The sequence below is a fragment of the Lynx canadensis genome, chromosome D1 (assembly GCF_007474595.2).
Source record: "Lynx canadensis isolate LIC74 chromosome D1, mLynCan4.pri.v2, whole genome shotgun sequence".
In the NCBI taxonomy this organism is placed as follows: Eukaryota; Metazoa; Chordata; class Mammalia; order Carnivora; family Felidae; genus Lynx; species Lynx canadensis.
The window spans coordinates 59,894,641-59,921,863 of record NC_044312.2 but is presented as its reverse complement, the minus strand read 5'-3'; the positions used below and the strand labels follow the sequence as shown (position 1 = coordinate 59,921,863).

The 27,223-nt window shown below is 39.8% G+C and overlaps 1 protein-coding gene and 1 non-coding gene across 2 annotated transcripts in view; one reads left to right on the top strand and one right to left on the bottom strand.

The window, feature by feature from the left end:
* The window catches only part of RNF121 (ring finger protein 121), an 81,950-nt gene that overhangs the window by 8,357 nt on the left and 46,370 nt on the right, over window positions 1-27,223 (top strand). The window contains exons 2-3 of the mRNA XM_030331776.2: window positions 20,969-21,006; window positions 24,128-24,269. Coding sequence (XP_030187636.1) covers window positions 20,969-21,006; window positions 24,128-24,269 — 180 coding nt within the window. The remainder of the gene's footprint in view (window positions 1-20,968; window positions 21,007-24,127; window positions 24,270-27,223) is intronic.
* On the bottom strand, window positions 9,260-9,364 carry LOC115526607. The gene has a single exon (XR_003972662.1). It is a non-coding gene; the product is annotated as a U6 spliceosomal RNA (small nuclear RNA).

Here is a 27,223-nt window from a genome sequence, read left to right as displayed (position 1 = left end):
GGACGCTTAACTGACTGAGCCACCCAGGTGCCTCTGTAGCTTCATCTTTTTAGTCCTTGTTCCTTTTTCCAGATCCTGCTTTTGCAGGATGCAGATGCTTTCTTTGCATCTTTGACCATGGAAGCACATGCAAGCACTGGCACTGCCAGAGGATGCCTCTGAGGAGTGTAGGCTCAATTCACCGGGGACTATTTGTCCTGAAAGCCAACCCACTGTAATCCATCTGATGTCATTCCTTATCTCCACTTTATTTCTTTGTGTTTTTCCTTCTTGAAGTCCTTTGTTATCTCTTTGCTCCTCAGAGGAAAATCTGGTAGGTAAATGTAAACTCATTAGTTCTCTCTAAAGTGCAGCTTTCCCAAGGGGATGCTGAGTTGTGGCCATGGGGCTTTTGGCCCTGGGCAACTAGGGAGAAACTGTGGGGAAAGAAGAAGCAGGGAACTGGAGGCAGAGAGCATAAGCATAAGCCATAAACCAAGGTTTGTGGTCCCTCTGTTCTCCTTCCCCTTTCCCAGTAGGGTGTTCTCAATAACTTAATGTGTCTGTTACTTTTTTTTTTTTTTTAATATTTATTTATTTTGAAAGAGAGAAAGAGAACGGGGGAGGGACAGAAAGAGGGAGAGAGGGAATCCCAAGCAGGCTTTGCCCTGTCAATGCAGAGCCCGACTCAGGGGTCAAATCCCATGAAGCATGAGATCATGACCTGAACTGAGATCAAGAGTTGGACACTCAACTGACTGAGCCACCGAAGCACCCCAATGTGCCTGTTACTTAAGAGGACTCTAGTGACATTTTACTCTCCATTGCCCATTGCTTAACCTCTTCTTGAGTCTGTCAGCACCCTCCAGAAACAGTTTTTTCTCCCTCTATTCTTATGGTAACAATAGCTAATTTTTTAGTGCATACTGTGTACCTGGCACTGTAGTAAGCATTTTACATGACATTAGCTCTATTAATTCTATTTTAATACTATTATTATGTTCAATTTCTACATGAGAAAAACCAAGACACAGCTAAGTAATTTTAATTTATTCAAGATTGCATAGGTTGTAAGTGGAGGTGGGATTTGAACTTGGTGACAGGATTCCATGATCTCTGTTGCTGGTGTACTCTATAACACGGACTCACTGTTTTCAAAATTCACCACATTTTTATTGAACATTTAATTATACCAGATACTTTTTTGGTCTTGGGAACTCCTAAATGGATAATGAGACTATCTCTGCTCCAAAAGAGGTCACAGTCTAGTAGGGAGAGGAAGTGATAATGACATAAAGTATTATGAGTAGAGTTATGCATAAGGTACCACAGGTACATGGATGGAGTGCATAATTGTATTTGGGAGTGTTAGGGAAGACTTCAGAGAGGATAGGACATTGGATTGATTCTTTTTTTTTTTTTATGAGTTTGTTTTGAGAGAGAGAGAGAGAGAGAGCCAGAACCAGGGATGGGGCAAACAGAGAGAGTCCCAAGCAGGCTCTGAACCCCCATCACAGAGCCCAACAAGAGGCTCAAACTCTTGAACCTTGAGATCATGACCAGAGCCAAAATCAAGAGCTGGACCCTCAACCGATGAGCCATCCACATGCCCCATCATTGGGCTGATTCTTGAGGGGTAAAAGTTTACCATGTCAAGGAATGGAAGCATGAAATCTCTAATCCTTAAGCATATTATTCTTCACTAATAAAATATTTGTTGATGATTGCTTTTTGTGCAAGGGGCTATGTGTTAGGCACTTGGGTTGAGAGAGAAGATGCTAATTCATGTTTCAAGGAGCTTATAGTTCTGTTAGAAAATGGGACATGTAGTCCAGTTGGAAATGCAGTGGCTATAATTATAAAATAAAAGGTCCAGTGGGGCACCTGGGTGGCTCAGTCAGTTAAGCGTCTGACTTTGGCTTCAGTCATGATCTCATGGTTTGTGGGTTTAAGCCCTGCGTTGGGCTCTGCACTGACAGCTCAGAGCCTGGAGCCTGCTTCGGATTCTGTGTCTCCCTCCCTCACTTGTGCTCTCTCTCTCTCTCAAAAATAAATATATATACTTTAAAAAAAAAAAAAGGTCCTAATTACCTTATCAGTAGAAAAAACAAAATACTATGGGGGAAGTAAATCCCTTCTCATTGATAGGGTTAAGGAAGTCTTCTTTGAGAAGGAGCCTTCTGACTTGGACCTTAATGGATGTTCTAAATTTCACTAGAGAGCATCAGGAATAAAGGCCCCAGGTAAATGTGAAAAAGAAGGATGTATTTGTGGAGATCATCAAGTAGCTGAGGACTAAGTGCTAAATCTAGAAATATAAGTTGGGGCCCATACAAGGTTGATTTTGAATGCCAGGCTGAGGAGTTAAGGTATGTTTTAACTCAGTCATCAGTTATTGAGTGCTTATATATGCCAAATACTATGCAAGGAGGACACAAAGATGAACGCCTGGCTCCTATTCTCAGGGGATTAATAGTCATATAGGGGAAGACAGACATGGAAACAAATAATTGTGGTATAGTGTAAGTTGTGTGTTATATACCGTGGTGACACAAAGGAAGGAGTGATTAACTCTGCTTAGGGGGATCATTAAAGACTTAACAGAGAAGAAGCGTGCGTTTGTTCTTAAGGATTAAACTTGAGTTGAATAGATAGTCTATGAGGTAGGGAAGAGTGGTCCAGCAAAGTGAAAAGATCTGCAAAGGTTTGGAGGCAGATCCTGGGAACTTTAAGAATTTCTGGGGGTGCCTGGGTGGCGCAGTCGGTTAAGCGTCCGACTTCAGCCAGGTCATGATCTCGCGGTCCGGGAGTTCGAGCCCCGTGTCGGGCTCTGGGCTGATGGCTCAGAGCCTGGAGCCTGTTTCCGATTCTGTGACTCCCTCTCTCTCTGCCCCTCCCCCGTTCATGCTCTGTCTCTCTCTGTCCCCAAAATAAATAAACGAAAAAAAAAATTAAAAAAAAAAAAAAAGAATTTCTGTAAAACTGAGTACAGGCTAAATGTAAGGGGATAACAATGAGCAGTAAGGTTGGAGAGACCTTTTTAACAATATGCTAAGAAGCTTGGGTTTAAAACATGTTCAGATCTATGTCTCAGAGTGATCAAGTCTGATAGAAGTGTAGAAGCTATTTTGGAGGGATCCAGCTGGGGAAAGAAGAAATTAGTTGGGAGTACTTTGGTAGCTAAGAGATAATGAGGATCTGAGCAGAAGCAAAGGCAGTGAAGGTGGAGAAAAGTGAGCAGCTATAAAAATATCAAGTAACAGTGCTTCCACTTATTTTTGTGTGCTTTTCATTCCTCCCCCTAATTCATTCACTCACGCATTCATGAAGCATTTATTAAATATGTAATCTGGATTGTTAATTCAATCTTTCCTTCCTCAGTACTTGTACCTTCAATATGTCATGCATTTTCCTAGGTCCCAGTAACTCAGCAATGAACAAGACAACGAAGGTCCTTGCTCTTGTGAAGTTTACTTTCTAATGGGGGCATGCAGGTAACAAGTAGCAAACAGGATAACTCCAAATGGTGACAAGTGCTCTGAGGAGTGTAGGGTGATGTGATAGAGAACAACTAGGAAAGGTTATGAACAGCCTATGAGGTGATATTTGAACCAACACCTGAGTGAAGAAGATCTGGCAATTAGAAGATTGGAGGCAATTGGAGGCAGACATGTGTCAAGTGGAGGGAGAAGTATAAATCAGTGGGAATGAGTTAGGCATGTCTTGGGACCAAAGAGAAAGCCAGTGTGTGTGAATCATAGTGAGCAAGGAAAAAATAATACCAGTCAGGTCAGGGAGTTTGGCACAGTCAGATCTGTAAGGCCTCATCGATGCTGCTAAACATGTTGAATTTTCCTGAGAGTACAATGAAAAGATTTTGGATGGTTTGAAAGATAGGAGTGAGGTGAGCTGGTTTGCATTTTTTTTTTAATTTTTTTTTTTAATGTTTATTTCTGAGGCAGAGAGAGACAGAGCATAAGTGGGGGAGGGTCAGAGAGAGAGGGAGACACAGAATCAGAAGCAGGCTCCAGGCTCTGAGCTGGCAGCACAGAGCCCGACGTGGGGCTCGAACTCACAAACCATGAGATCATGACCTGAGCCAAAGTCGGTCACTCAACCGACTGAGCCACCCAGGCGCCCCTGGTTTGCATTTTTAAAACAATCTTTCTGGCTGCTTTAAGGAGAATGCATTGTAAGGGGCATTCAAGAAGAGCTGTTAGGAGATTTGCAGTGGTTCAGGTGAGACCTGATAGTGTTGGGGGTGCGGTAGCATAGATGATGGGGAGAAGTGGATGAATTTAGAATATGTTTTGAAGTAGAGCCTACAGGACTTGCTGGTGGGTTGGATATCAGATAGAAGGGAAGGAAAATAAGCTTGACTTCCAGGTTTTGGGATTTGTTTTGCTTTAAGTAATTGGCAACGCCATGGTTGATGGTATATGTATTAAAATAGGAAGGACCAAAGGAGAAGTCTTAGGTGGGGGAGAAGAAATGTGAAAAATTCTGTTTGGCTATTTTATTTGACATCATCCCCACTGTTTGTTTGAGACTGTTACTCAGTCTCTGTTTATTTCCGAAGCATGTGCTTTGTTTGTGTCTAGTGCTAGTTGTGAAGTAAGAGGGGGATGCTGAACGAGTAAGGCATAACATCCATCTAACATTTATTGAACACATACATTGTACCAGATTACAGGCTAGTTCTTTGAAACAAAGGAAAGTAAGATTCAAGTGATGCTCACACCCAGTAAGATTGCTAAATAGGAGAAAATATTTGCAAATAGTATATCTGATGAAGAACTTACATCCAGGATATATAAAGACCTCTCACAACTCAACAAGAGAGAGATAAATAACCCAATAAGAAATGGACAAATGATCTGAATTGACTTTTCTCCAAAGAAAGTATACAAATGGCCAATAAGTGCCTGAAAAGAAGTTAAATATCATTAGTCATCAGAGAAATGCAAATCAAAACCACAATGAGGGGCGCCTGGATGGCTCAGTCAGTTGAGCGTCCGACTTCAGCTCAGGCCATGATCTCGCGGTTTGTGAGTTTGAGCCCTGCGTCAGACTCTGTGCTGACAGCTTGGAGTCTGGAGCCTACTTCAGATTCTGTGTCTCCCTGTCTGTCTGCCCCTCCCATGCTCATGCTCTGTCTCTCTCTGTCTCTCAATAATAAATAAACATTAAAAAAAATTTTTTTAAAAAACACAATGAGATACCACTTCATACTCACCATGATACTATAATAAAAAAAGACATAATAACAAGTGTTGTCAAGGAGGTGGAGGTACTGGCACCTTCATGCACTGCTAGTAGAAATGTAAAGGGGTGCAACAGCTGTGGAAAACAGTTTCATGGTTCCTCAAAAGGTTAAGCATAGAAGTACCATATGACCCAGCAATTCCTCTCCTAAGATATATACTTTAGAAATAAAAACATGTGTCCACACAAAAGCTTGTACACAAATGTTCTTAGCAATATTTTTATAATAGCCCAAAAGTAGAAACAACCAAAATGTCCCTCAATTGCCGAATGGATGAATAAAATGTATATCCATATGGTGGAATATTACTTGGCGAGAAAAAGGAGTGAGCTACTGATACATGCTAGAACATGGATGATCCTTAAAACATTATGGTGTCTGAAAGAAGCCAGTCAGAACTGCATTTTGTATGATTTCATTTATATGAAAGGTCCAAAAGAGGCAAATCTATAGAGAAATAAAGTAGATTAGTGGTTGATTAGGTCTGGGGGTGTTGCAGATGAGATGAACATGAGGTTTGTTTTTAAAGTGATAGAAATGATTTAAAATAAGATGGTTGCACGGGGGTACCTGGGTGGCTCAGTTGGTTAAGTGTCTGACTCTTGGTTTCAGATCAGGTTTTGATCTCACAGTTCGTAGGTTCAAGCCCCACATCAGGCTCTGTGCTGACACAGTGCAGCCTATTGGGATTCTCTCTCTCCCTCTCTCTTAGCCCCTCCCCCCATTTGCTCTCTGTCTCTCTCTCAAAATAAAACTAAAGTTAAAATTAAAAAATAGATTAAAAAAGATGGTTGCACACCCCTGTAAATATACGAACAGTCATTCAATTGTCCACCTAAAATGGATGCTGTTCCTCAACAAAGCTTTTAAAAAAAGAAAAGATCCTTGACCTGAAGATGATTAGAGTTTAGTTATGGAAACAGACTCAGAAACAAGTATAAAAAGTAATAAATGTGACCTTGGAGATAATGTACAAATTGCAAATTTCTGCAGAAGAGGAACACTTCACCTGAGGAAATCTATTAGACTCTTAAGTATCTTGAGAGTGAGAGCTGTTATTTATTATTGTATTTCCAGTCTAGCGTTCAACGTATGCTCACCTAACAGTTGTTGAATGCAGTGTGAATGTATAAAGTTGGAGAATATCTTTTGAAGGAGGTAATACTTGAACTGCATCTTTGAGAGTGAATAGAGATGGACAGTGAAGATGAGGAAAGAATTCTAAGGAGAGAAGATGGCACTGGCCAAAGCACCAAGGTATAAAAGGGAAGAGCATGTTAGAATGGTAGGTGGTTCATTCCTGGATTGTGGCTGGAGTACAAGCCATTTGGGGGAGACTGGTGAGATAAATAGCTGGTTGGACCAGATTATGAAGTACCTTATATGTCATACAAAGGAGTTTGGGCTTTAATCCAAAGACAATAGAAAGTCATTAAGGTCTCTTTAAGTAGGGGGCTGATATACTCAGTTGTGTGTCTAATAAAGATCACTATGGCTGCTCTTATGTTATGAATCTGTTCTGGCAAGATTAGAGTCAGGGAGATGATCTTGGAGGTCACTACAATATCCTAGGAAAGAGCAAGGGATAAAGTCTGAACTTTAGGAGGTGTGGCAATGAAAAATTCAAGGGAGATTCCATAGGTGGGTAGATGTGGCTAGCAAGTAAAGGCTTTAAGGAGTTTGTAGGAAGGATAGTTCTGCTCTGGAAGGGTTTCTGGAAGAGGTGGCATATGGATTGGGTTTTAAAAGAATGGGTAGAAAGGTTTAGAGTATGTAGGAGGCTGGAATGCATGTAGGAAAGAGTGAGAGAGGGAGGAGGCTAGTCTGAGAAGTATGAATTTGATGGGAAAGGAATTTAAGAACCAAAGAATGATAGGTGCCCCCAAGTTTGATAATTGTTGAATGAGAAAGAGGTCATTAAACTATTCCTTCTACTTTTATATATATTTGAAAAGTTTCACTGAAAAAGCTTCCCAACTCAGCTGGCCTGCAAGATATACTTTCTGGTGATGGTAGGAGGGGTGGGGGTGATGAGCAGATAGCAGCCATAGCAGTTGTTACAACCAACACCTACTTCCACTTTCTTGCTCAAAGTGTGCTGTCTATATCAGGCCTTACAGTTTGCCTAAGTAGATCCAATGTCTGCATGATTTCCAGCTGATTTATGAGGTCTGTTTTAAAAGTGAGGTAGTTGCACTTTGATTTATTGGCCTTGAATTCTTGACAAGGCTATGGAGTTTAAGAAGATTGTGAATGAGAGGAGAATGGAGAGCTACAAATATGGAGAGCCTGTGTGAACCTTGGTATTTCACTTGTCCTAATCACCCAGCAGACCAGAGCATCTGTCCCTACAAGATAGAAGAGGCAGCCCTCCTGGTATGTTGTATTCATATCAGGTTCAGGAGCTAGCTAATATCTCTTTTCTCTGCACTTAAGTAGCACTTCGTTTAAATGTCAGTGGTTGTCCTTATCATACTATGTTATGTTTAATAGTCTGTTGTGTCCTGTCTCCTCCCCCCCCCCCCCCAACTGAATACCTCAAGGGCAAAGGTTGGGCTTATTCGTCTCTAGTTTTTGCGAAAGAATGAAGTCTTTAGCTGCATGGTTAATGCATCTCTAACTTGAAAGGATCAACTGAGACCTCTGAAATACCAAGTTTGTCCTGGTGGATGGGGTTCCAGAGGTTAGGGCCCTTTACAGTTAGCAGGTACTTGAAGCAAGGACAAGAAGCCATCCCCTGGTGATGGATATTCCTGATGCATGCCTGTGGTAATCATTTGTTAAAGTTTCATTGATGTAATTTGGTAGCATCCTGTTAAATTACAGCTCACCACACTGAAGGCATTTTGTTTTTAGTTGTATGGTAACTAAAGGAAACTGTGGCAGTTTGGAAAGTCAAAATATTAGAGCTGACTCTGAAGCTTTGGAGTTAGATTTGGTAGAATTATTACAGCATTTTAGCTTTAAAGGACCTCAAAAATCACCTAAGCCAACCCTCTCATTGTATATATGGGGAAATTGAGTCACTGAGGAAGTTTCCTATTCATTGACATATAGCACCTGTGGTGACATATCCACCTGTGGTGGATTAGTAGGACCTACAAATGTTTTTCTCTTCACTGAGAAAGGTAGTTGTTGCCCTAAAGCCATTTCTTGGGGTGAAAAGTGGGAATGAGATAAAACCCAAGGAAATAAGACCTACCACATGGGCTAAGTATAACGGCTGTCTCACCCAGCATGTTCTCCTGTTGTTGGAAACCTTTTGGGGGAAGCGAGTATCTACAATGTAGTCAACAAAACAGTCTCCTTTTTCACTTTCTTCTCTTTTCCTGCTATATTTTCCTTCATGACACTACCAGAATTTATTTTATTTATTTATATATATATATATTCACATATATGTACATATATATGTATACATATCTGTGTGTGTGTGTGTGTGTGTATGCTTATATGTGTTTATTATCTGTCTTCTTATTAGAAGGTAAGTTTTATAAAGGAATAGACTTTGTTTTATGCTTGTCTTTTGATTGAATGAGTGAATAAACATTTATTGGCTACTTTCAAGATGCCAGCTATGTGCTTCCCATGACTTTGGTGTTTGCAGGTCAATGACATGTCTTTCTTTTTTGGGGTATGATCATTCATGAATGTATCTGAACCTTTTTTGAACACAGAATACACATTATTGTCAAGTGATTTTTCAGTGACTTTATAGTGCTCATACCAGTGGAGTGAGGTTACTTTTTATTGTGGATTTAGGCAGTGTGTAAGATTTAGTGTGAACTTCAAACTCAGGCTGATTGATCAGATAGGCTCAATAGAGGAGAAAATCTTACAAGCAGTAGAGCAAAGACTTGGCAGCTGGGGAGAAAACACTTGGTCCATAGCTATGGGGTTACAGCAGGACCCACAACTGACTTATCCATTAGGGACAGTGCCCAGGGACCCACAAAAATGTCTTAATTTCCTTTAATAATAAGAAAAAAATGAATACAGTCCAGCTTGGATTATACATCTTTATAGTAATGCAGTCATAAAATATATTTTTCTTGTGCAGGGGCCATGCTACTCCTCTCTGTATTCCAGTTTCAGTATATGTGCTGCTGAAGTGAGCATTTTTAAATATTTTTTTTTTTTAATGGAGGAAGGAGCCTACAAAGGCAGAAGTACTTGGGGCCCATGACAATCATAATGTGACCGTAGGAGGACTTTGTAACTAGTCATTGATTTGGTCATTTGAGGCCCTAAGCTCTGTCTCTGATTTCTCCCATAAGCTCTGTGACCCTTTCCCCATCACTCTTGGCAACTATGATATTCAGTGAGTCATTACTCTCCTTTATATCTTATCTGTGCCTTCTGTAGAGTGGAAACAATTGTGCTCCCTGGGCTAAGTAAATTCATACTTTTAAAACAGCCTAATTATTTTATTTTTTATCTGTCTTCTCAACGGCAAGAAAAAAGTCTGGTTCATCTGTACATCCCCATGCCTAGCCCTGGACCTGCACATTTAGAACAGGAGTACCTCAAATGAGAATTGAATAAATGTCTCAGATCTCACAGATAGCTTTGAGGCCTTATTTGTTTGCTTATTTTTTTACTTATTTATTTATGGTATTATATACAGTTCTTCAGCTATCTTTTGGACTTTTCTGAGGTTCTGTCAGCAAAGTTTATAGAGCTGTGGGGACACTTGAGAAAATGATGTGGAAAACAAGGGTGTTGCACCATCTTCCAGAATTAAGAGCCAGTGTGAAGAATTAGGTGCACATTGGGAATGAATTGTCTTTTCAACAAATGGTGCTGAGACAGTTAGCTAGCCACATGTAAAAGAATGAAGTTGACTCCTATCTCATACCATATAAAAAAATTAACTCAAAATGGACCAGTGACCTAAATATAAATAAAACTATAAAAATTTTAGAAGAAAACATAGTCATAAATCATGACCAAATCATGAAATCTTCTTAGATATGATACCAAAAGCATAAGCAGTTAAAGAAAAAGTAAATAAGTTGGACTTACCAAAGTGAGAAACTTTTGTGTTGCAAAGGATGCTATCAAGAAAGTAAAAAGACACACCACAGAATGGGAGACAATATTTGGAAGTCATATATCAGATAAGAGACTTATCTGACTTATAAGTCATACATCAGATAAGTATCCAGAAAATATGTAAAGAACTTTTACAGCCCAACAATAAAAATATAAATAATTCAGGGGCTCCTGGATAGCTTAGTTGGTTGAGCATCCAATTCTTGGTTTCAGCTCAGGTCATGGTATCACGGTTTGTGAGTTCAGGCTTCGCATCGGGCTCTATGCTGACAGTGTGGACCCTGCTTGGAATTCTCTCTCTCTGTTCCTCCCATACTCTCTCTCTCAAAATAAATAAACTTAAATATATATGTGTATATGAACACGCACGCGCGCGCGCGCACACACACAATTCTGGGGTGCCTGGGTGGCTCAGTTGGTTACATGTCTGACTCTTGATTTTAGCTCATGTCATGATCTCAAGGTTCATGGGTTCGAGCCCTGAGTCGGGTTCTGTGCTGATGTCATGGAGCCTGCTTGGGGTTCTCTCTCCCTCTCTCTGCCCCTCTCCTGCTCACATGTGCGCACTCTCTCTCAAATAAGCTTAAAAAAATGCACTAACTGAAAGATTGTCATAGTGGATGAAAAAAAAGATCTGCTATATATTGCCTACAAGAAGCCCCTTTTTAAGTAAAAGGATACATATAAAATTAAATGAAAAAAGAGAGATATAGCATACTAATACTAATCAAAAGAAGGTAAGACTAGCTATATTAATTTCAGACAGAGCAGACCTCAGAGCAAGGAAAGTTATTGGGGATCAAGAGGGGCATTATGTAGTGATAAAAGTCCATCCTCCAAGAAGACGTAACAGTCCTCAATGTGTATATACCTAACAGCAGCATGTCAAAACATGTGAAGTGAAAGCTGATAGAACTGCAACCGGAAGTAGACAAATCCAGATTATAGTTACAGGGCTTAGCATTCCTCTGTCAGAAATGGACAGATTCAGCCATCAGAAAGTCTGTAAGTACATAGCTAAATTCAGTTAACACTATCAATCAACTGGATATAATGGACATCTGTAGACTGCTTCATTTAACAACAGCAGAATAGATTGACCTTCTCAAGTTTTCATGAAACATTCACCAAGGTAGACCACAAAGTTTCTATAAAACACAACAAATTTAAAAGAATAGGAACACATTGTCAGAGCACAGTGGAATTCAGCTGGAATTCAAGAAGAGAAAGAAAATCCACAAATACTTGGGGTGCCTGGCTGGCTCAGTTAACCATCTGACTTCAGCTCAGGTCATGATCTCACAGTTTATGAGTTCGAGCCCTGCATCAGTCTCTGTGCTGACAGCTTGGAGCCTGGAACCTGCTCCAGATTCTGCATTTCCCTCCCTCTCTCTACCCCTCCCTCTCTTGTGCTTTCTCTCTCTCAAAAAATAAACAAACATTAAAAAAAAATCCACAAATATTTGAAGATCACACAACACACTTCTAAATAACACATGGATCGAAGAAGAAATCTCAGGAGAAATTTAAGTATATTTGAACTAAATGAAAATGGAAACTCAACTTACCAAAATTTGTGGGATGCAGGAAAAGCAGGCTTAGAGGAAAGAAAGATCTAGAATCAATCACCTATGGATTCATCTTTGGAACCTAGAAAAAAGTGCTAATTAAAACCAAAGTAAGCAGTAGAAAAGAAATAATGAAAAACAGGGTAGAAATCAATGGATTGAAAATAGGAAATCAGTAGAGAAGATCAACAAAATCAAAATCTGATTCTTTGAAAAAATTGATACAACTGGTAGGTCTGTAACCAGGCTAACTATGAAAAAAAGAGGACACAAGTTACTAGTATTATAAATGAATGAGGGGACAATTCAAGAAAGTACAGACCAATGTCTCTTACGAACATCAATTTAAAAACCATCAATAGGGGCGCCTGGGTGGCGCAGTCGGTTAAGCGTCCGACTTCAGCCAGGTCACGATCTCGCGGTCCGGGAGTTCGAGCCCCGCGTCGGGCTTTGGGCTGATGGCTCAGAGCCTGGAGCCTGTTTCCGATTCTGTGACTCCCTCTCTCTCTGCCCCTCCCCCGTTCATGCTCTGTCTCTCTCTGTCCCAAAAATAAATAAACGTTGAAAAAAAAAATAAATAAATAAAAAATAAAAACCATCAATAAAATATTAACAAATCTGACAGTGTATAAAAAGAATCATACACCATGACCGAGTGGGATTTATCCCACGTGTGCAAGTTGATTCAGCGTTTGAGAATCATTTAATGTAATCCATCACATTGATAGGCTAAAGAAGAAAAATTACATAAATATATGAATAGATACAGAAAAAGCTCTTGACAAAATCCCATACCCCTTTAAGATAAAAATTCTCAGTGGCACAAGAACAGACACTCAGATCAATGGAAGAGAATAGAGAACCCAGAAATGGACCCACAAACGTATGGCCAGCTAATCTTTGACAAAGCAGGAAAGAATATCCAGTGGAATAAAGACAGTCTCTTCAGCAAGTGGTTCTGGGAAAACTGGACAGCGACATTCAGAAGAATGAACCTGGACCACTTTCTTACACCATACACAAAAATAAACTCAAAATGGATGAAAGACCTCAATGTAAGACAGGAAGCCATCAAAATCCTCAAGGAGAAAGCAGGATCTTGCCTGCAGCAACTTCTTACTCAACACGTCTCTAGAGGCAAGGGAAACAAAAGCAAAAATGAACTACTGGGACCTCATCAAAACAATGTGTGTTTCCTGCACAGCAAAGGAAACAATCAGCAAAACTGAAAGGCAACCGACAGAATGGGAGAAGATATTTGCAAATGACATATCAGATAAAGGGCTAGTATCCAAAATCTATAAAGAATTTATCAAACTCAACACCCAAAAAACAATCCAGTGAAGAAGTGGGTGAAAGACATGAATAGACACTTCTTCAAGGAAGACATCCAGATGGCCAACCAACACATGAAAAAATGCTCAACATCACTCATCATCAGGGAAATACAAATCAAAACCACAATGAGATACCACCTCACACCTGTCAGAATGACTAACATTAACAACTCAGGCTGCAACAGATGTTGGCGAGAATGTGGAGAAAGAGGATCTCTTTTGCACTGCTAATGGGAATGCAAACTGGTGCAGCCACTCTGGAAAACAGTATGAAGGTTCCTCAAAAAACTAAAAATAGAACTACATTGTGACCCAGCAATTGCACTACTAGACATTTATCCAAGGGATACAGGTGTGCTGTTTTGAAGGGACACATGCACCCCCATGTTTATAGCAGCACTATCAACAAGAGCCAAAGTGTGGAAAGAGCCCAAATGTCCATCGATGGCTGAATGGATAAAGAAGATGTGGTATATATATACAATGGAGTATTACTCGGCAATCCAAAAGAATGAAATCTTGCCATTTGCAACTACGTGGATGGAACTGGAGGGTATTATGCTAAGTGAAATTAGGCAGAGAAAGACAAAAATCAACAGATGAACATAAGGGAAGGGAAACAAAGATAATATAAAAACAGGGAGGGGGACAAAATAGAAGAGACTCATAAATATGGAGAACAAACAGGGTTACTGGAGTGGTTGTGGGAGTAGGAGATGGTCTAAATGATTAAGGGGCACTAAGGAATCTACTCCTGAAATCATTGTTGCAGTATATGCTAACTAATTTGGATGTAAATTTTAAAAAATTAAAAAGAAATCTGCATCTACAGAAAAAAAGATAAAAATTCTCAGAAAACTAAAAGTAGAGAGTAACTTCATCAAATTGATGAAGAATATCTACAAAAAAAATTTGCAGCTAACATCATACTTGATGGTGAGAAACTTGAAGCTTTCCCAGTAAGGTTAAGAGCAACGTAAATGGTGTCTCCTCTCACCATGCTTTTCAACATCATACTGTATGGAAGGCCTAGCTAATACAGTAAGACAAGGGAGTAAAATGTATACAGATTTGGAGGGAAGAAATAAAACCATCTTTGTTCACAGATGACATAACTGTCTATGTAGAAAATCCAAAAATGTCAACAAAAAATCTGGAACTATTATAGCAAGGTTTCAGGATGATATAAATCTAGCAAGGTTAATATAAAAAGAGCCAATTGCTTTCCTATATATATATATCAGCAATGAACAAGTGGAATTTGAAATTAAAAACACAATACCGGCGCGTCTGAGTGGCTCAGTTGGTTGGGAGGCCGACTTCAGCTCAGGTCATGATCTCACAGGTTCGTGAGTTCGAGGCCCGTGTCGGGCTCTGTGCTGATGGCTCAGAGCCTGGAGCCTTCTTCAGATTCGCTGTCTCCCTCTCTCTCTGCTCCTCCCCCTCTCATGCTCTGTCTCTCTCTGTCTCTCAGAAATAAATAAATGTTAAAATTTTAAAAAAAAAGAACAAACAATACCATTTACTTTAGCTCCATGAAAATGACATCCTAGCATAAATACTAGTATAAATCTAGCAAAATGTTTATAGGATCTATATGAGAAAAACTATGAAGCTCTGATCAAAATATTAAAGAAGAACTATTTAAATGGAGTGATATTCCACGTTTAGGTATAGGAAGATTCAATGTTGTCAAGATGTCAGTTCTTCCCAGCTTGATTTACAGATTTAGTGCAATGCCTGTCAGAATCCCAGCAAATTACCTTGTGGATATTGACAAACTGATTCTAAACTTTATATGGAGAGGCAAAAGACCCAGAATAGCCAATACAGTATTAAAGGAGAAGAACAAAATTAAACACACTATTATGTCCACACAGTCGTTTATAGCAGCTTTATTCATAGTTGCCAAATGTTAGAAGTAACCAAGATATCCTTCAGTAGGTGAGTGGATAAATAAACTGTGGTACATCCAGACAATGGAATATTATTCATTAAGAAGAAATGAGCAATCAAACCATGAAAAAACAGAGGAGTCTTAAATGCATATTACTAAGTGAAAGAAGCAAATGTAAAAAGGCTACATATGATTTTAACTATATGACACTCTAGAAAAGGCAAAACCATAGAGACAGTAAAAAGATACGTATTTGCTAGGGATTAGGGGAGGATGGAATGATAAATAAGCAGAACACAGAATTTTTAGGACAGTGAAACTACTCTGTATACTTGAATGTTGTGTACATGTCCTTATAGGTTATATGTTTGTTAAGGTAAACTGAACTTTGGGTGAAATGATGTGTCAGCGTAGATTCATCAGTTGGGACAAATGTACTACTCTGGTGGGGGATGTTGATAATGGGGGAGGCTATGTGTATTTGGGTGGAGGGGATATATGGCATACTCTGTATTTTTTGTTCAGTTTTGCTGTGAGCCTAAAAATCCTCCAAAAAAGTCTATTTTTAAAAAATGGACAAAGGTCTGAATAAACTTTTCTCCAAAGTTAAGATATATAAATGGCCAATAAACATATGAAAAGATGCTCAGCGTCATTATCCATTAGGGAAATGCAAAATTGAAATCACATAGCGAAACCATTTCCCACCCACTTGGATGCATTTATGAAAAAGAGAATAACAAGTATTGTTGAGGATGTGGAGAAATTGGAACGTTCACGCAGTGCTGGTGGGAATGTAAAATGGTGCAGCTGCTGTGGAAAACAGTTTGGCAGTTCTTCAAAAGGTTAAGCATAGAGTTACCATATGACCTAACAGTTTCACTCCTAGGTATATATCCTCAAGAGAAATGAAAAAATGTCTACACAAAAGCTTGTAAATGAATGTCGTAACAGTATTATTTTTAATAGCCAGAAAGTATAAACAACCCAAATGTCCATTAACTGTTGAGTGGATAGATATAATGTAGTATATCCATACAGTGCAGTGTTATTTGGCAATAAAAAGGAATTAACTACAATACATGCTACAACCTGATGAACATTGAAAACATGCTAAGTGAAAGAAGCCAATCTCAAAAGACCACATACTGTATGATCCCATTTTTATGAAATGTCTAGAATAGGCAATCTATAGATAGAGACAGAAAGTAAATGAGTGTCTTCTTGGGCTGGGGGAGGATGGAGAGTGACTGCTAACTGGTATGTGGTTTCTTCTTGTGGTGGTAAAATGTTTCCAACTTACACAATGGTGATGGTGGCACAACTCTGTGAATATACCGAAAAGGACTGTGGATGAATTTATGGTATGCGAATTAGATCTCGGAAAAGTTGTTATTAGAATAATCAGGTGCATAGAAGTATATGTCTTTGGACACATTGTGGAATGTGAGTGCTGGGATGTAATAGCAGCAGTAGCAATGCTTTAATGGGCGTATGAATTATCTGGCTATCTTATTAAGTGTAGATTCTGATTCAGGAGGTCTGGGATGGAGTCTTGAGATTCTGTTTCTTAATAACCTCTCACAGTGCTGATGCTGCTGGACTATGCCCCATGCTTAGCAAGGCAGTAGAGGATATTTGTTTCTTCATTGAATGGGGTCAGTCTAAAGAGCCTTCCTGGAGCCAGGATGATTTGGCCAGCATTTTGTACCAAGGCAGAATTGGTTTGGTGGAACAGAGGGCATTAATGGACAAAGTAACTAGCCTGTGTAAAGACTCAGAGACCAGAGGGAATCTGATACTTGAGGGGGTGGGACAGGAGACCTATTTGTGGGGTTACATGGGTGGGTCCCTGAGTCTTTTACACCTGAGCATTTTCCATTTTTATGAAATTTTCTCTTGCCCTCTGCCTGACATTTTGGTTTATTCTTTCAAATCTGGACTTAGGTAGATTGGCATAACTAGGTGCCTTGTGAGCTTCTAGGAGGGGGGTGATTGGTTGGCAAGAAAACATTCTGTATGTGGGTCTTGGGAGTTGGATGTGAGCCCATCAATCAGTACCCATGCCTAGAGAGCCTCCCTAGTTAGCTAACCTGAGCTCTGGACAGGGCACAATCAAGACTGTCTTCTTGGACCCAGATGAATAAACTCATTAATGAGGGAGCAAATAAAGCTGTATTTCCAGATGGTACAGGTTAATTATAGTTGTAGTTTAGAGCTTTCCTTGTCTTTCCACTTGCACTTGAAGACCAGTTTGTATGTAATGTAAATAATCGCTTGGTTCAGGAGGCAAATATTAAAGCCAAATCATATCTTTACTCTTAGGATTCACAGTACTCCATGAAGTGCTAAATGGTCCTGTAAGTCCAAGTCCAATCTCAGCCTTAGTGTTTGCCTTTCTGAGCTGTTTTCTCTGAGGCTCTGAAAGCATTACTGTTCTGTGCTTCACCAGCATTTGGTTCCCCAGCCTCTCCTGTTACTTTATAAAGTACTTCCACTCTCCCAGGAGGAAAGGCAATGAAATCGCATGGTGATCTGGAATGTTCTTACGTTGACAGCCCCACAATGAAATCAGAAGTCTTATTCTTTATTTTCCAGATGGAGAGACAGTATAGACTATATGGACAGTAGCATGCTTGACCACTATCTCATGGAGAGGCACCCCTGTGTCTGGCCTAGTTCTTTGGATCTTCCTTAGTTTTTCCTTCAATAGACTTGTCTGGCTTCTTTGAACATGTAGTTATGTTGTCTTGGTTTTGTCTTGTCTTGTTTTGTTTTGACATAGAGTTTTTTAAACATGATTTTCTGGGTGCTTCCTGGTGTCAAATGAATACTTCTTTCCCAGATGCTTATTGAGTACTTTTCAAGTGTTTGTTTATACTCCCATTTAAGCATCTCCAGGTAAGGTGCTGGTTTGTCAGCATACTTATTATCATATTGTAGAGAATTGTGTTCAATTCCTTTAGTACTCACTGAGTGCTTAATATATGCTCAGCTCTGTTCTGTTCTCCTTGAAAGACACAAAGCTGTGTATTCTCCTTGGCGCTGTGGGATCTTCCAGGTTTATGGGATGGGAGCAAGTTACACAAAAGCAGGCTAGGAATAGAGTGAAGCAAACGAGGCACTTAGGGTGCAAACTTTAAGGAGACACTCACTTTCAAGGTCATGCAAGTGGAGGATTAGTACCTGACAGTGAGTGCCTCCTTAAATTTTGAGCCCTAGGTCCCTTGCTTACCCCGACCTTAATGCTGGTCCTGCCTTAAGAAGCAGATCACTTGGCAATCATGTCTAAGATAACATAAGACTATGAATGAATGGCATGGAACAGTGCTTCTAAAATTTAATGTGCATACAGATCATCTGGAGATCTTATTAAAAGGAGGATTCTGCGGGTGCCTGGGTGGCTCAGTCAGTTAAGCATGCAACTCTTCATTCGGCTCAGGTCATGATTTCATGGTTTGTGGGATCAAGCCCTGTGTCAGGCTCTGCACTGACAGCACAGAGCCTGCTTTGGGTTCTCTCTCTCTCTACTCTCTTTGCCTCTCCCCATGCTCATGCACTCACGCTTATAATAAACTTTTTTTTTTTTTTTTTTTTTTTTTTTTAAGAATTCTGATTCAGTGGGTCTGGAGTGATGCCTGAGATTCTGCATTTCTAACAAGCACCCAGATAAAGTTGACACTAGCCTTTGTACCACACTTTGAGTGAGAAGGAGAAAAATCCATGCTTGAGAAAACCAGAGGGCCAAATTCACTAAGCTAGAGGATCAGGGAAGGCTTCTCCAGAGAAGGTGAAATTGCAGCTGGTTCCTCAAAGGACAAGTTGGACTTGGATGGGAAAAAAGAGAGGGAGACATGGCAATCAAAAGGAAGGATATGCAAAGTCTAGAGACAGGAATGAGACCCATGTGTTTTGGGACAGTGAACAGACTGGTTTGGCAAGATGCAGGTTCAAGTTGGAAAAAAGGAAAAGAGTTTTGATACGTAGTGTGAAAACATATGGATTGTTTCTTTAGAAATATGGTCCTTAATTGTCTGCTCAGGTATTGCCCAAATGAGTATTTCCATTTCTTTTCTTTTTTTTTTTTTTAATTTTTTAAAATGTTTATTCACTTTTTGAGAGACAGAGACAGAGTGTGAGCAGGGCAGGAGCAGAGAGAGAGGGAAACACAGAATCGGAAGCAGGCTCCAGGCTCTGAGCTGTCAGCACAGAGCCCGATGTGGGACTCGAACTCATGAACCGTGAGATCATGACCTGAGCCAAAGTCAGACACTTAACTGACTGAGCCACCCAGGCACCCCGGGCATTTCCATTTCTTATATCCACTTGTCCTTCTGGGATACTCTGGGGCCTCTTTTTTTCTGGGGGAGATGAAAGCCTGAGTCAGGACACCTGAATATATTCTGTGAGGCATTGTGTGAATTAGGAAAAGAGAGGAGGTGGTTGACTTCATTATCCTGATTGGCTGGGTGAAGCCTTGAGGTGTTGTTGTTGTTTTTGTTTTGTTTTGTTTTAACTTAGCTGGGACATGTAGAAATCAGAAAGCCCTCCCTAAAGAGTGATGGGAGTACACAATACACACACATAAAAGGATGCCTGGTAAATATGTGCTGATTTGACTCAGTAGGAGAGTTCTGCCCATTTTAAATCAAACATTCCATGTAAAGTACTTTTCTGAAATTATCATAGGAACAGTGGGAAATTGGGCCTTGAACATCATAGGTACTAAAAGAATATTTGTTGATTGATACATTTGAGAATTGTCTCTCCTCTCGACATCAAGAAACATTTTCAGCTCAGGTCAGTAAAAGAATGTATGAAAGTAATGTTTTTGACTTATGTACTGACACTTGGGTATGCTTTTGTGTGGCTGCAAGGAAGCAGAAGACTTGAGTCCTGAACTCAAAGAGTTTATTTTTGGGCAGTGGTTTTCAACTGGAGGCAGTTTTCTTTCCACAGGGGACATTTTACAATGTCTGTAGACATTGTTGCTTCTGTGGAGATGCTATTGGCATCTAGAGGGTGGAGGCCAGGGATGCTGCTAAAACATCCTACAGTGTACAGAGAACTCCCCACCCCACCAAAAAAATGAACCAGTCTCAAATATCCCTAATGTCAAGGTTGAGAAACCCTGTTCTAAAAGGACAAGACTAACAAATAGAACCAGAACTTTGAAGTTGGAAGGCCATACTACTAGTTAATAACAGAGCAGAGACTGAAGCTTAGTTCACCCTAGTCTAATGTTTTGCCTGATACCATAAAGCCAGTTAGACTCAAACAGCATTATATGACAAAATATTTTATTTAGCTTCATCTCCCACTAATTCTGATTCATACTTTTTGCTCTAGCCATACTCATTTATTTGTATGCTCTGCAACTTTATTCCTTCATGTTTATGTTAGTCCCTTTGCCTGGAACATTTATTTCTCTTATTTTTTCATCTGGATGATATTTCACATCTCCTCTGGGAAGTCTTGCCAATCTGTAACACCCCAGATTGGATCAGAAGCCATTTCTTTATTCTTCTCTAACTAGTCCTCAGCATATAATAAAGAAATTTTCTGTATATATGTGTGACTTCCTGACAAGGCTGTGAACATCTTAGGGGTTAGAGTTACTCTCCTATCCTCATTGCCTTGCATATACATACAATATACTGTCAGTCATAGACATGAGACAAAGTAAGTGGTTAGAGAAGGGAGAGATCAGTGGGAAATAGAGTATTGGGGAAGGTTCCATACAGATTACGACACTTGAAAGCTTCTTGTAATTCCTTGAAGATAATGATGAATGTATGAGCACCTTATGTTGGGCAGGGATAGTTCTCAGACAGTAATGGCTTTTTCTTGTGGTGTCTTTCTACAGGTTGATATGTCGGACCTCTCCCCAGAGGAGCAATGGAGGTAAGTGTGACAGTGTGGGCCCCTTAGGCTGGAAACTATAAATTAATCCTACTAATAGAGTTGTATATCTTCCCTTTTGCTAACTTGGCTGTGGGGAGGCAGTGACTCTTGACCAGTAAGACAGGTCATTTGGGATCTTTCCCAGTACTTGGGTCACTCCTGAGTAGCTCCTTCAGTCCTGGGGAGTAAATAGGTAATTGCACCAAACCATTTATTTGGGTTTGAACACTACTAGTTCTGCCATTTCCTAGCTGTGCGATCTTCGGCAAGTTACTTAGTTTCTTACTACCTTAATTTTACCAGTTTCCACAATGAAGATTATGACAGTACCTATACCGCATAGAGTAGTTGTGGGGATTAATATATGTGAAAATCTTAGAACAATGCCTGGCATGTGGTAAGCTTCCAGTAAGTGTTCACCTGCTTTCCAGTTGATTATTGTCATTAATATCATTATCCATGAACAGGGCAGAGAGCTCTGGCTGAAAAATGAGAGATGTGTCTTCTGATCTCAACTCTGCTACTAACATGTTTTATAACCAGAGTGAGTCAACAAATATTGTCATGATTACTCATCAGTAAAGAACTTTCAGAGTGCTTACCCCACAAACTTCACAAGGTAGCTGACCAATGAGCTGAAATCAACCATGTAGACTTTATTAATAGTGCAAAACCCCCCTTCATTTAGATTATAAAAATGGAGAATTGCAAAGATATCAACTTATATGACAAACCCAGCAAGATTTTAGGTGACTGTAAGCTTAATATGTACTAGTTTTGTACCTCAGCTATCAAAACATTCCAAAATTTGGAAGATGTTTCTAAAAATATATTATCTGCTTTAGGGTGGTGATAGTTCCACTGTGCTCTGCTTCACTGAGTCCACATTGATTTTGTTGTAAACACTGTATATTAAGAAGATCTTTAGCTAGATAATGTCTAGAAGAAGGCAACCAGGTTTAATGGTTTTCACATTATATTATATGAATAGTGTTGAAAAGAACTGTTAGCCTAAAAGGGCACAGAAAAGTGATAGTAGGAAGAGGATAGTTTTTGTTTTTGTTTTTAAATAAGATCATGACAAATCTTTGAAAGAGCAGCGCTGGGTAAGAAGAGTGAAAATATCCTTTGTTGTTCCAGAGTATAAGATTAGGTCCAGTGGATTGAAGCTATAGATAGATATTTTGTCTCGTTATCAGAGACAGCTTTTTTTTTTAATTTTTTTTTTTAACGTTTTATTTATTTTTGAGACAGAGAGAGACAGAGCATGAACGGGGCAGGGGCAGAGAGAGAGGGCGACACAGAATCGGAAGCAGGCTCCAGGCTCTGAGCCATCAGCCCAGAGCCCGACGCAGGGCTCGAATTCACGGACCGCGAGATCGTGACCTGAGCTGAAGTCGGATGCTTTAACCGACTGAGCCACCCAGGCGCCCCAATACAGCTTTAATAATTGTGGTATAGTGAACTTCTGCCCTTAAAACATTGGAATTTTATTTCTTCATAACACATGTGAACACCTACAATGTGCCAGACACATAGTTCCCTAACTACTTTAAGAGACAGATGTTCTCAGCCAGTGGAAGTATTCAAACAAATATTATAAAGATAATGTTTGCATTGGGTGGGAACCTGAACTAGATCTTCTCCGGTATTTTCTAGATATTTCTTTGATTTTTTGTTGTGTACATCCATTCAGTCATATACTGTCTGCGAATAAGAAATTTATGTCTTGTTATCTTTATAACTCCCCACAGTCTTTAGGTTTTTAAAATGCCCTTTGCCCTTTTAGTTTAGCTTATCCTCACAACAACCCTATGAGGGAAGCAGCAAAGATATGGACTCCTTTTGACAAATGAAGAAATTGTGATGTAGAGATGTGAATTTTCTTGGCCAAAGCCACATGGATGTCTGAACCTAAGTTTTTCTGACTTATACTCCATATTTTCTTTTTGTCAGATTCTCCCACCTAGGATAAACCCTTAGGTGCTGTGGCTGGCTGCTGACATTTGGCTGCCCACTCCCCTACCATGTTTCTTCCCTAACATTTTATTATGAAAAATCTCAGAAAAATTGAAAGAATTACACAGTAAACACCTTTATACCCACCATCTAGATTGTACAATTAACTTTTTGCTTTATCATTTATCTCTTATGTAATTCATCCCATTGGGTTTTTCTTGCATAGTCTCTCATTGCTCCTGGGAACTCTATGAAGATACCATTTATGTTGTCCTATCCCTCTCTCCCTAATATCCCCATGCATGGAGAATTTGCATAAAAGCTCCTGACTACAGGCTGTATTTATATTTAGTTTTCTAACTCCTTCCTTATTTCTCTGTGTTGGCTGACTCTGAACCAGAATGGTAGGATTGACTCTTTTGCATTCTTAGAGGAAGCTCTTTGCCTATATTGGCCAAGGGAATCACTTGTTGCCAGTCCTCTGGACCAGAGAATGCCTGCCTTAGATTATATGAGTTTTCGGTTGTACTCTTCCATGAGCCCTTGAGGAGGCTATTTACCTGTGGACACTGATAGTGTAGTCACTGTTGAATTAGTATAAAGTTGAAGCAGTCCAGATTTTTCAGGCATTAACTAGCTTTCAGAATCCCTGGTCCTGACAGAGACGGTAGGACAAATAAAGCAAGACTTTAACCCTGGAATTAGTACACATCTGCAGTATTACTTCTTAATTGGTGTCATAATATCACTGAGTAGCATTATGAGACTTTATAGCTATAAACTTTTCTCTGGGTTACTTTCTCCTTCCAGTGACAGGTTGAAATAGGACTGAAATGGGCAGTGACTACAGGCTTCACCTGGGACCTCTTTCCTACAGGAAAGGTGTCAGCTGTTTCTGCTCTTGCAGGTGGGCAGCAGACAACCCACCTTTAACTCCAGTAGCTGAGTTTTTGACTGGGGCCCACAGAGCTCTGGTTCTATCCCCCAATGCCTGTTCTCTAAGATGTGTATTTTTCTATCCTCTAATTTGTACAGTACCTTGCAGCTGCAAAGCACAAGAATATGTTCTGAGCTATGGGATGGTGGGATATCCCTGGAAAGCATTGCTATTTTACCATCACCCCATCCCTGACCTGCCTTACCTCATCTGTTTGGCTTTCAGGGTTGAGCACGCACGCATGCATGCCAAGCACCGTGGCCATGAAGCCATGCACGCTGAAATGGTCCTCATCCTCATCGCTACTTTGGTGGTGGCCCAGCTGCTCCTGGTACAGTGGAAACAGAGGCACCCCCGCTCCTACAATGTAAGCTACTTTGCCTCTCACTTCTTTGTATGACATTCATCAAAAGACCCTTAGTATTCTGGGGTCCAGCCTAACCCAGGCCACATATAGGTGGGGAATGGACAATAGTAATAAACTTTATATATGAATGGTGAAGAGTGTATGGCAAATGTGTGTTGAAGAGGCAAGTAATCCAGATTGTGAAAATAGGGATAGAACCTAAGGCTACTTCCATGGCCAGAAAAGGTAGGTCTTCCCTTGTAAACATTTTGGGACAGATTCATGAGGAGGTGTTCATCAGAAACTATTCAAATAGAGGGAGAGGTGATCGCTTTATTGGGAAGACCAAGCCTCCGAGTAAATACTACAGGTAGGATTTAGATTTAAAAAAAAAAAAAAAGTAATAATTGAGGAAATGAAGAACAAAACATATAAAACATATAGAAAATGTATAGCTGAATGGCAGAAGGAAACCCTCCCTTATTGGTAATTACTTTAAATGGTTTAAATTCTTCTATTAAAAGGCAGAGATTGTCAGACTGGTTTAAAAAACCCCATGAGAGGGGTGCCTGGGTGGTATAATAAGAGTCAGTTATGTGTCAGACGTTTGATTTTGGCTCAGGTCATGATCTCATTGTGAGATTGAGCTCTACATCAGGCTCTGTGCTTACAGTGCAGAGCCTGCTTAGGATTCTCTCTCTCTCCCTCTCCCTCTGCCCCTCCCCTGCTCATATGTGCATGCTATCTCTCTCTCAGAATAAACTTCAAAACAAAACAAAACAAAACAAAACCTGGGTGCCTGGGTGGCTTGGTCAGTTAAGTGTCCAACTTCGGCTCAGGTCATGATCTCACAGTTTGTGAGTTTGAGCCCCGGGTCAGGCTCTGCACTGACACCTGAGAACCTGGAGCCTGCTTCAGATTCTGTGTCTTCCTCTCTCTCTGCCCCTCCCCCGCTTGTGTTTTCTCTTCCTCTCCCTCCCTCCCTCCCTCTCTCTTTCTCTTTCTTAAAAAAATAAATAAATAAACATTAAAAAAAAAAAACCAACCATGAGAGACTCATAAGACACAGATATTAAACATAAAGGGATGGAGAAAGATATTCCATGCACATGATAATCAAAAGAGAGCTGGGGTGGCTATTAAATATCAGACCAACAGACTTTAAATCAAAAAAATTTACAAGACATAGAAGACATTATATATCGATAAAAGGTTCAATCCAACAAGAAGATACAATAATTATAAACACATACATACCTAACAAAGGAGCCCCAACATATGTAAAGCAAAAATTGACAGAATTGAAGAGAGAGATGGACAGTTGTACAATAATTGTTGAAGAGTTCAGTACCTTTTGGTAATGGAAAGAGCAACCAAATAGAATATCAATACTTAATAGTGGACTTGAGCAGCATTAAAAACTAATTAGACCTAACAGACCCAAAGGGCACACTCTAACCAACAACAGCAGAATACATACTCTTTTCAAGGGCGCATTGACTGTACTACAGGATAGGACAGATGTTAGGCCACAAAACAAGTCTCAATAGGTTTGAAAAGATTAAAATCATAGATTTAACTACTGTGGATTAGGGCATGGCAGGTATAGTGTACTGGATTTTTTTCTTAGAAGTTTGTAATCTTTTCATGGGCAATCCTTTTTTAACATAAAAACTTGGCAAACACCCACATGATAATACTTTGTAAAGAATATACAATCACATATATAATAGTAACAATAGCTAGTATTTATTGAATTCTTACTATGCCAGCCACATTCTAAGTATTTTAGGTGCATAGATTTAGCTAATCCCCATAATAATCCAGTAAGGTAATTTTTTCTCCATTTACAAATGAGGAACTGAGACAAAGGCTAAGTAACTTGCTCTAGTGATAAAACCATTATTTGAACCCAAACAATTTTACTCCAGGGTTTTTAATCTTAATACCTAGTGGTTCTTTTGCTCAATTATATGCTTTTTCATACCTCTGGTATTATGGCCAGACATGCCCGGGGGTCTGTAGCTCACATGATATGAACTGCTCTATCTCATTTAATCCTCCTAATAGCCCATGAGGTAAGTATCATGAACAAACTGAGGCCCAGAGAATTGAGGCATGAAGGGAATACTAATAGAGCCAGGATTTGAATCCAGGTCTTTTATTTCCTGTTTCATAATTTCTGCTGTACTATAGGTTGCTTGAAGCAAAAAGCAACCAGGGAACTGAGGGGTCACCTAGAGTGTAGGAGGAAGAGAGGCTAATCTTTGCCCTTGAACAGACACAGGTTCTGAACCTTACTGGCCTATAGCCAGCTCAAGTGTTACATGTACCACAAATAGAGACATCTGTACCTTCAGGTCACAGTGCATTAAGTGACCACATGACACCAAGGCTTTTTGAACTGGAGACCATCCAGCAGGCTAAGCCACCTAGGTGTGGTTCCATGTCTGGACACTGGTCATACTTTGCCCTGATACCTGAGACAAGTCACTTGTTTGTCAGTGTATGATTATAGTGCCTTCTCTATAAAATGGGGATTACCAAGATGGTTGAAATGAGCCGGGAAAAATAAGACCACTCATAAACTAAGTGTAGAATGAAAACCCCCTTGGTATTTCTATGCTGGTATTTAAAGATAATCTTAATTATGTAATGCTGGCTAATCTGCAGAGATTTTTAAAAACCTCTAAAGGAAGTGAGAATACATGTATGTACTATAGTGGTTTTCAGTAAGTACTTTTTTTAAAGCTGTGGAATCCTGTCTTCAAATAATATCTTAAGGAACAACCCAGTATGGAAAACAATTAAGAGGCTGCTCTGCTTAATATAGGGTTGGGTAACCCTCTGCTTCTCAGGAACAAACATAGGACTCACCAGTGTTAGAAAACCACTGATGTCATTCATTAGTTAATCCTTAAAGGAAATGTGACTAATTTAACGAAGTCATTTGTATAAGGAACATGCACAGTTAT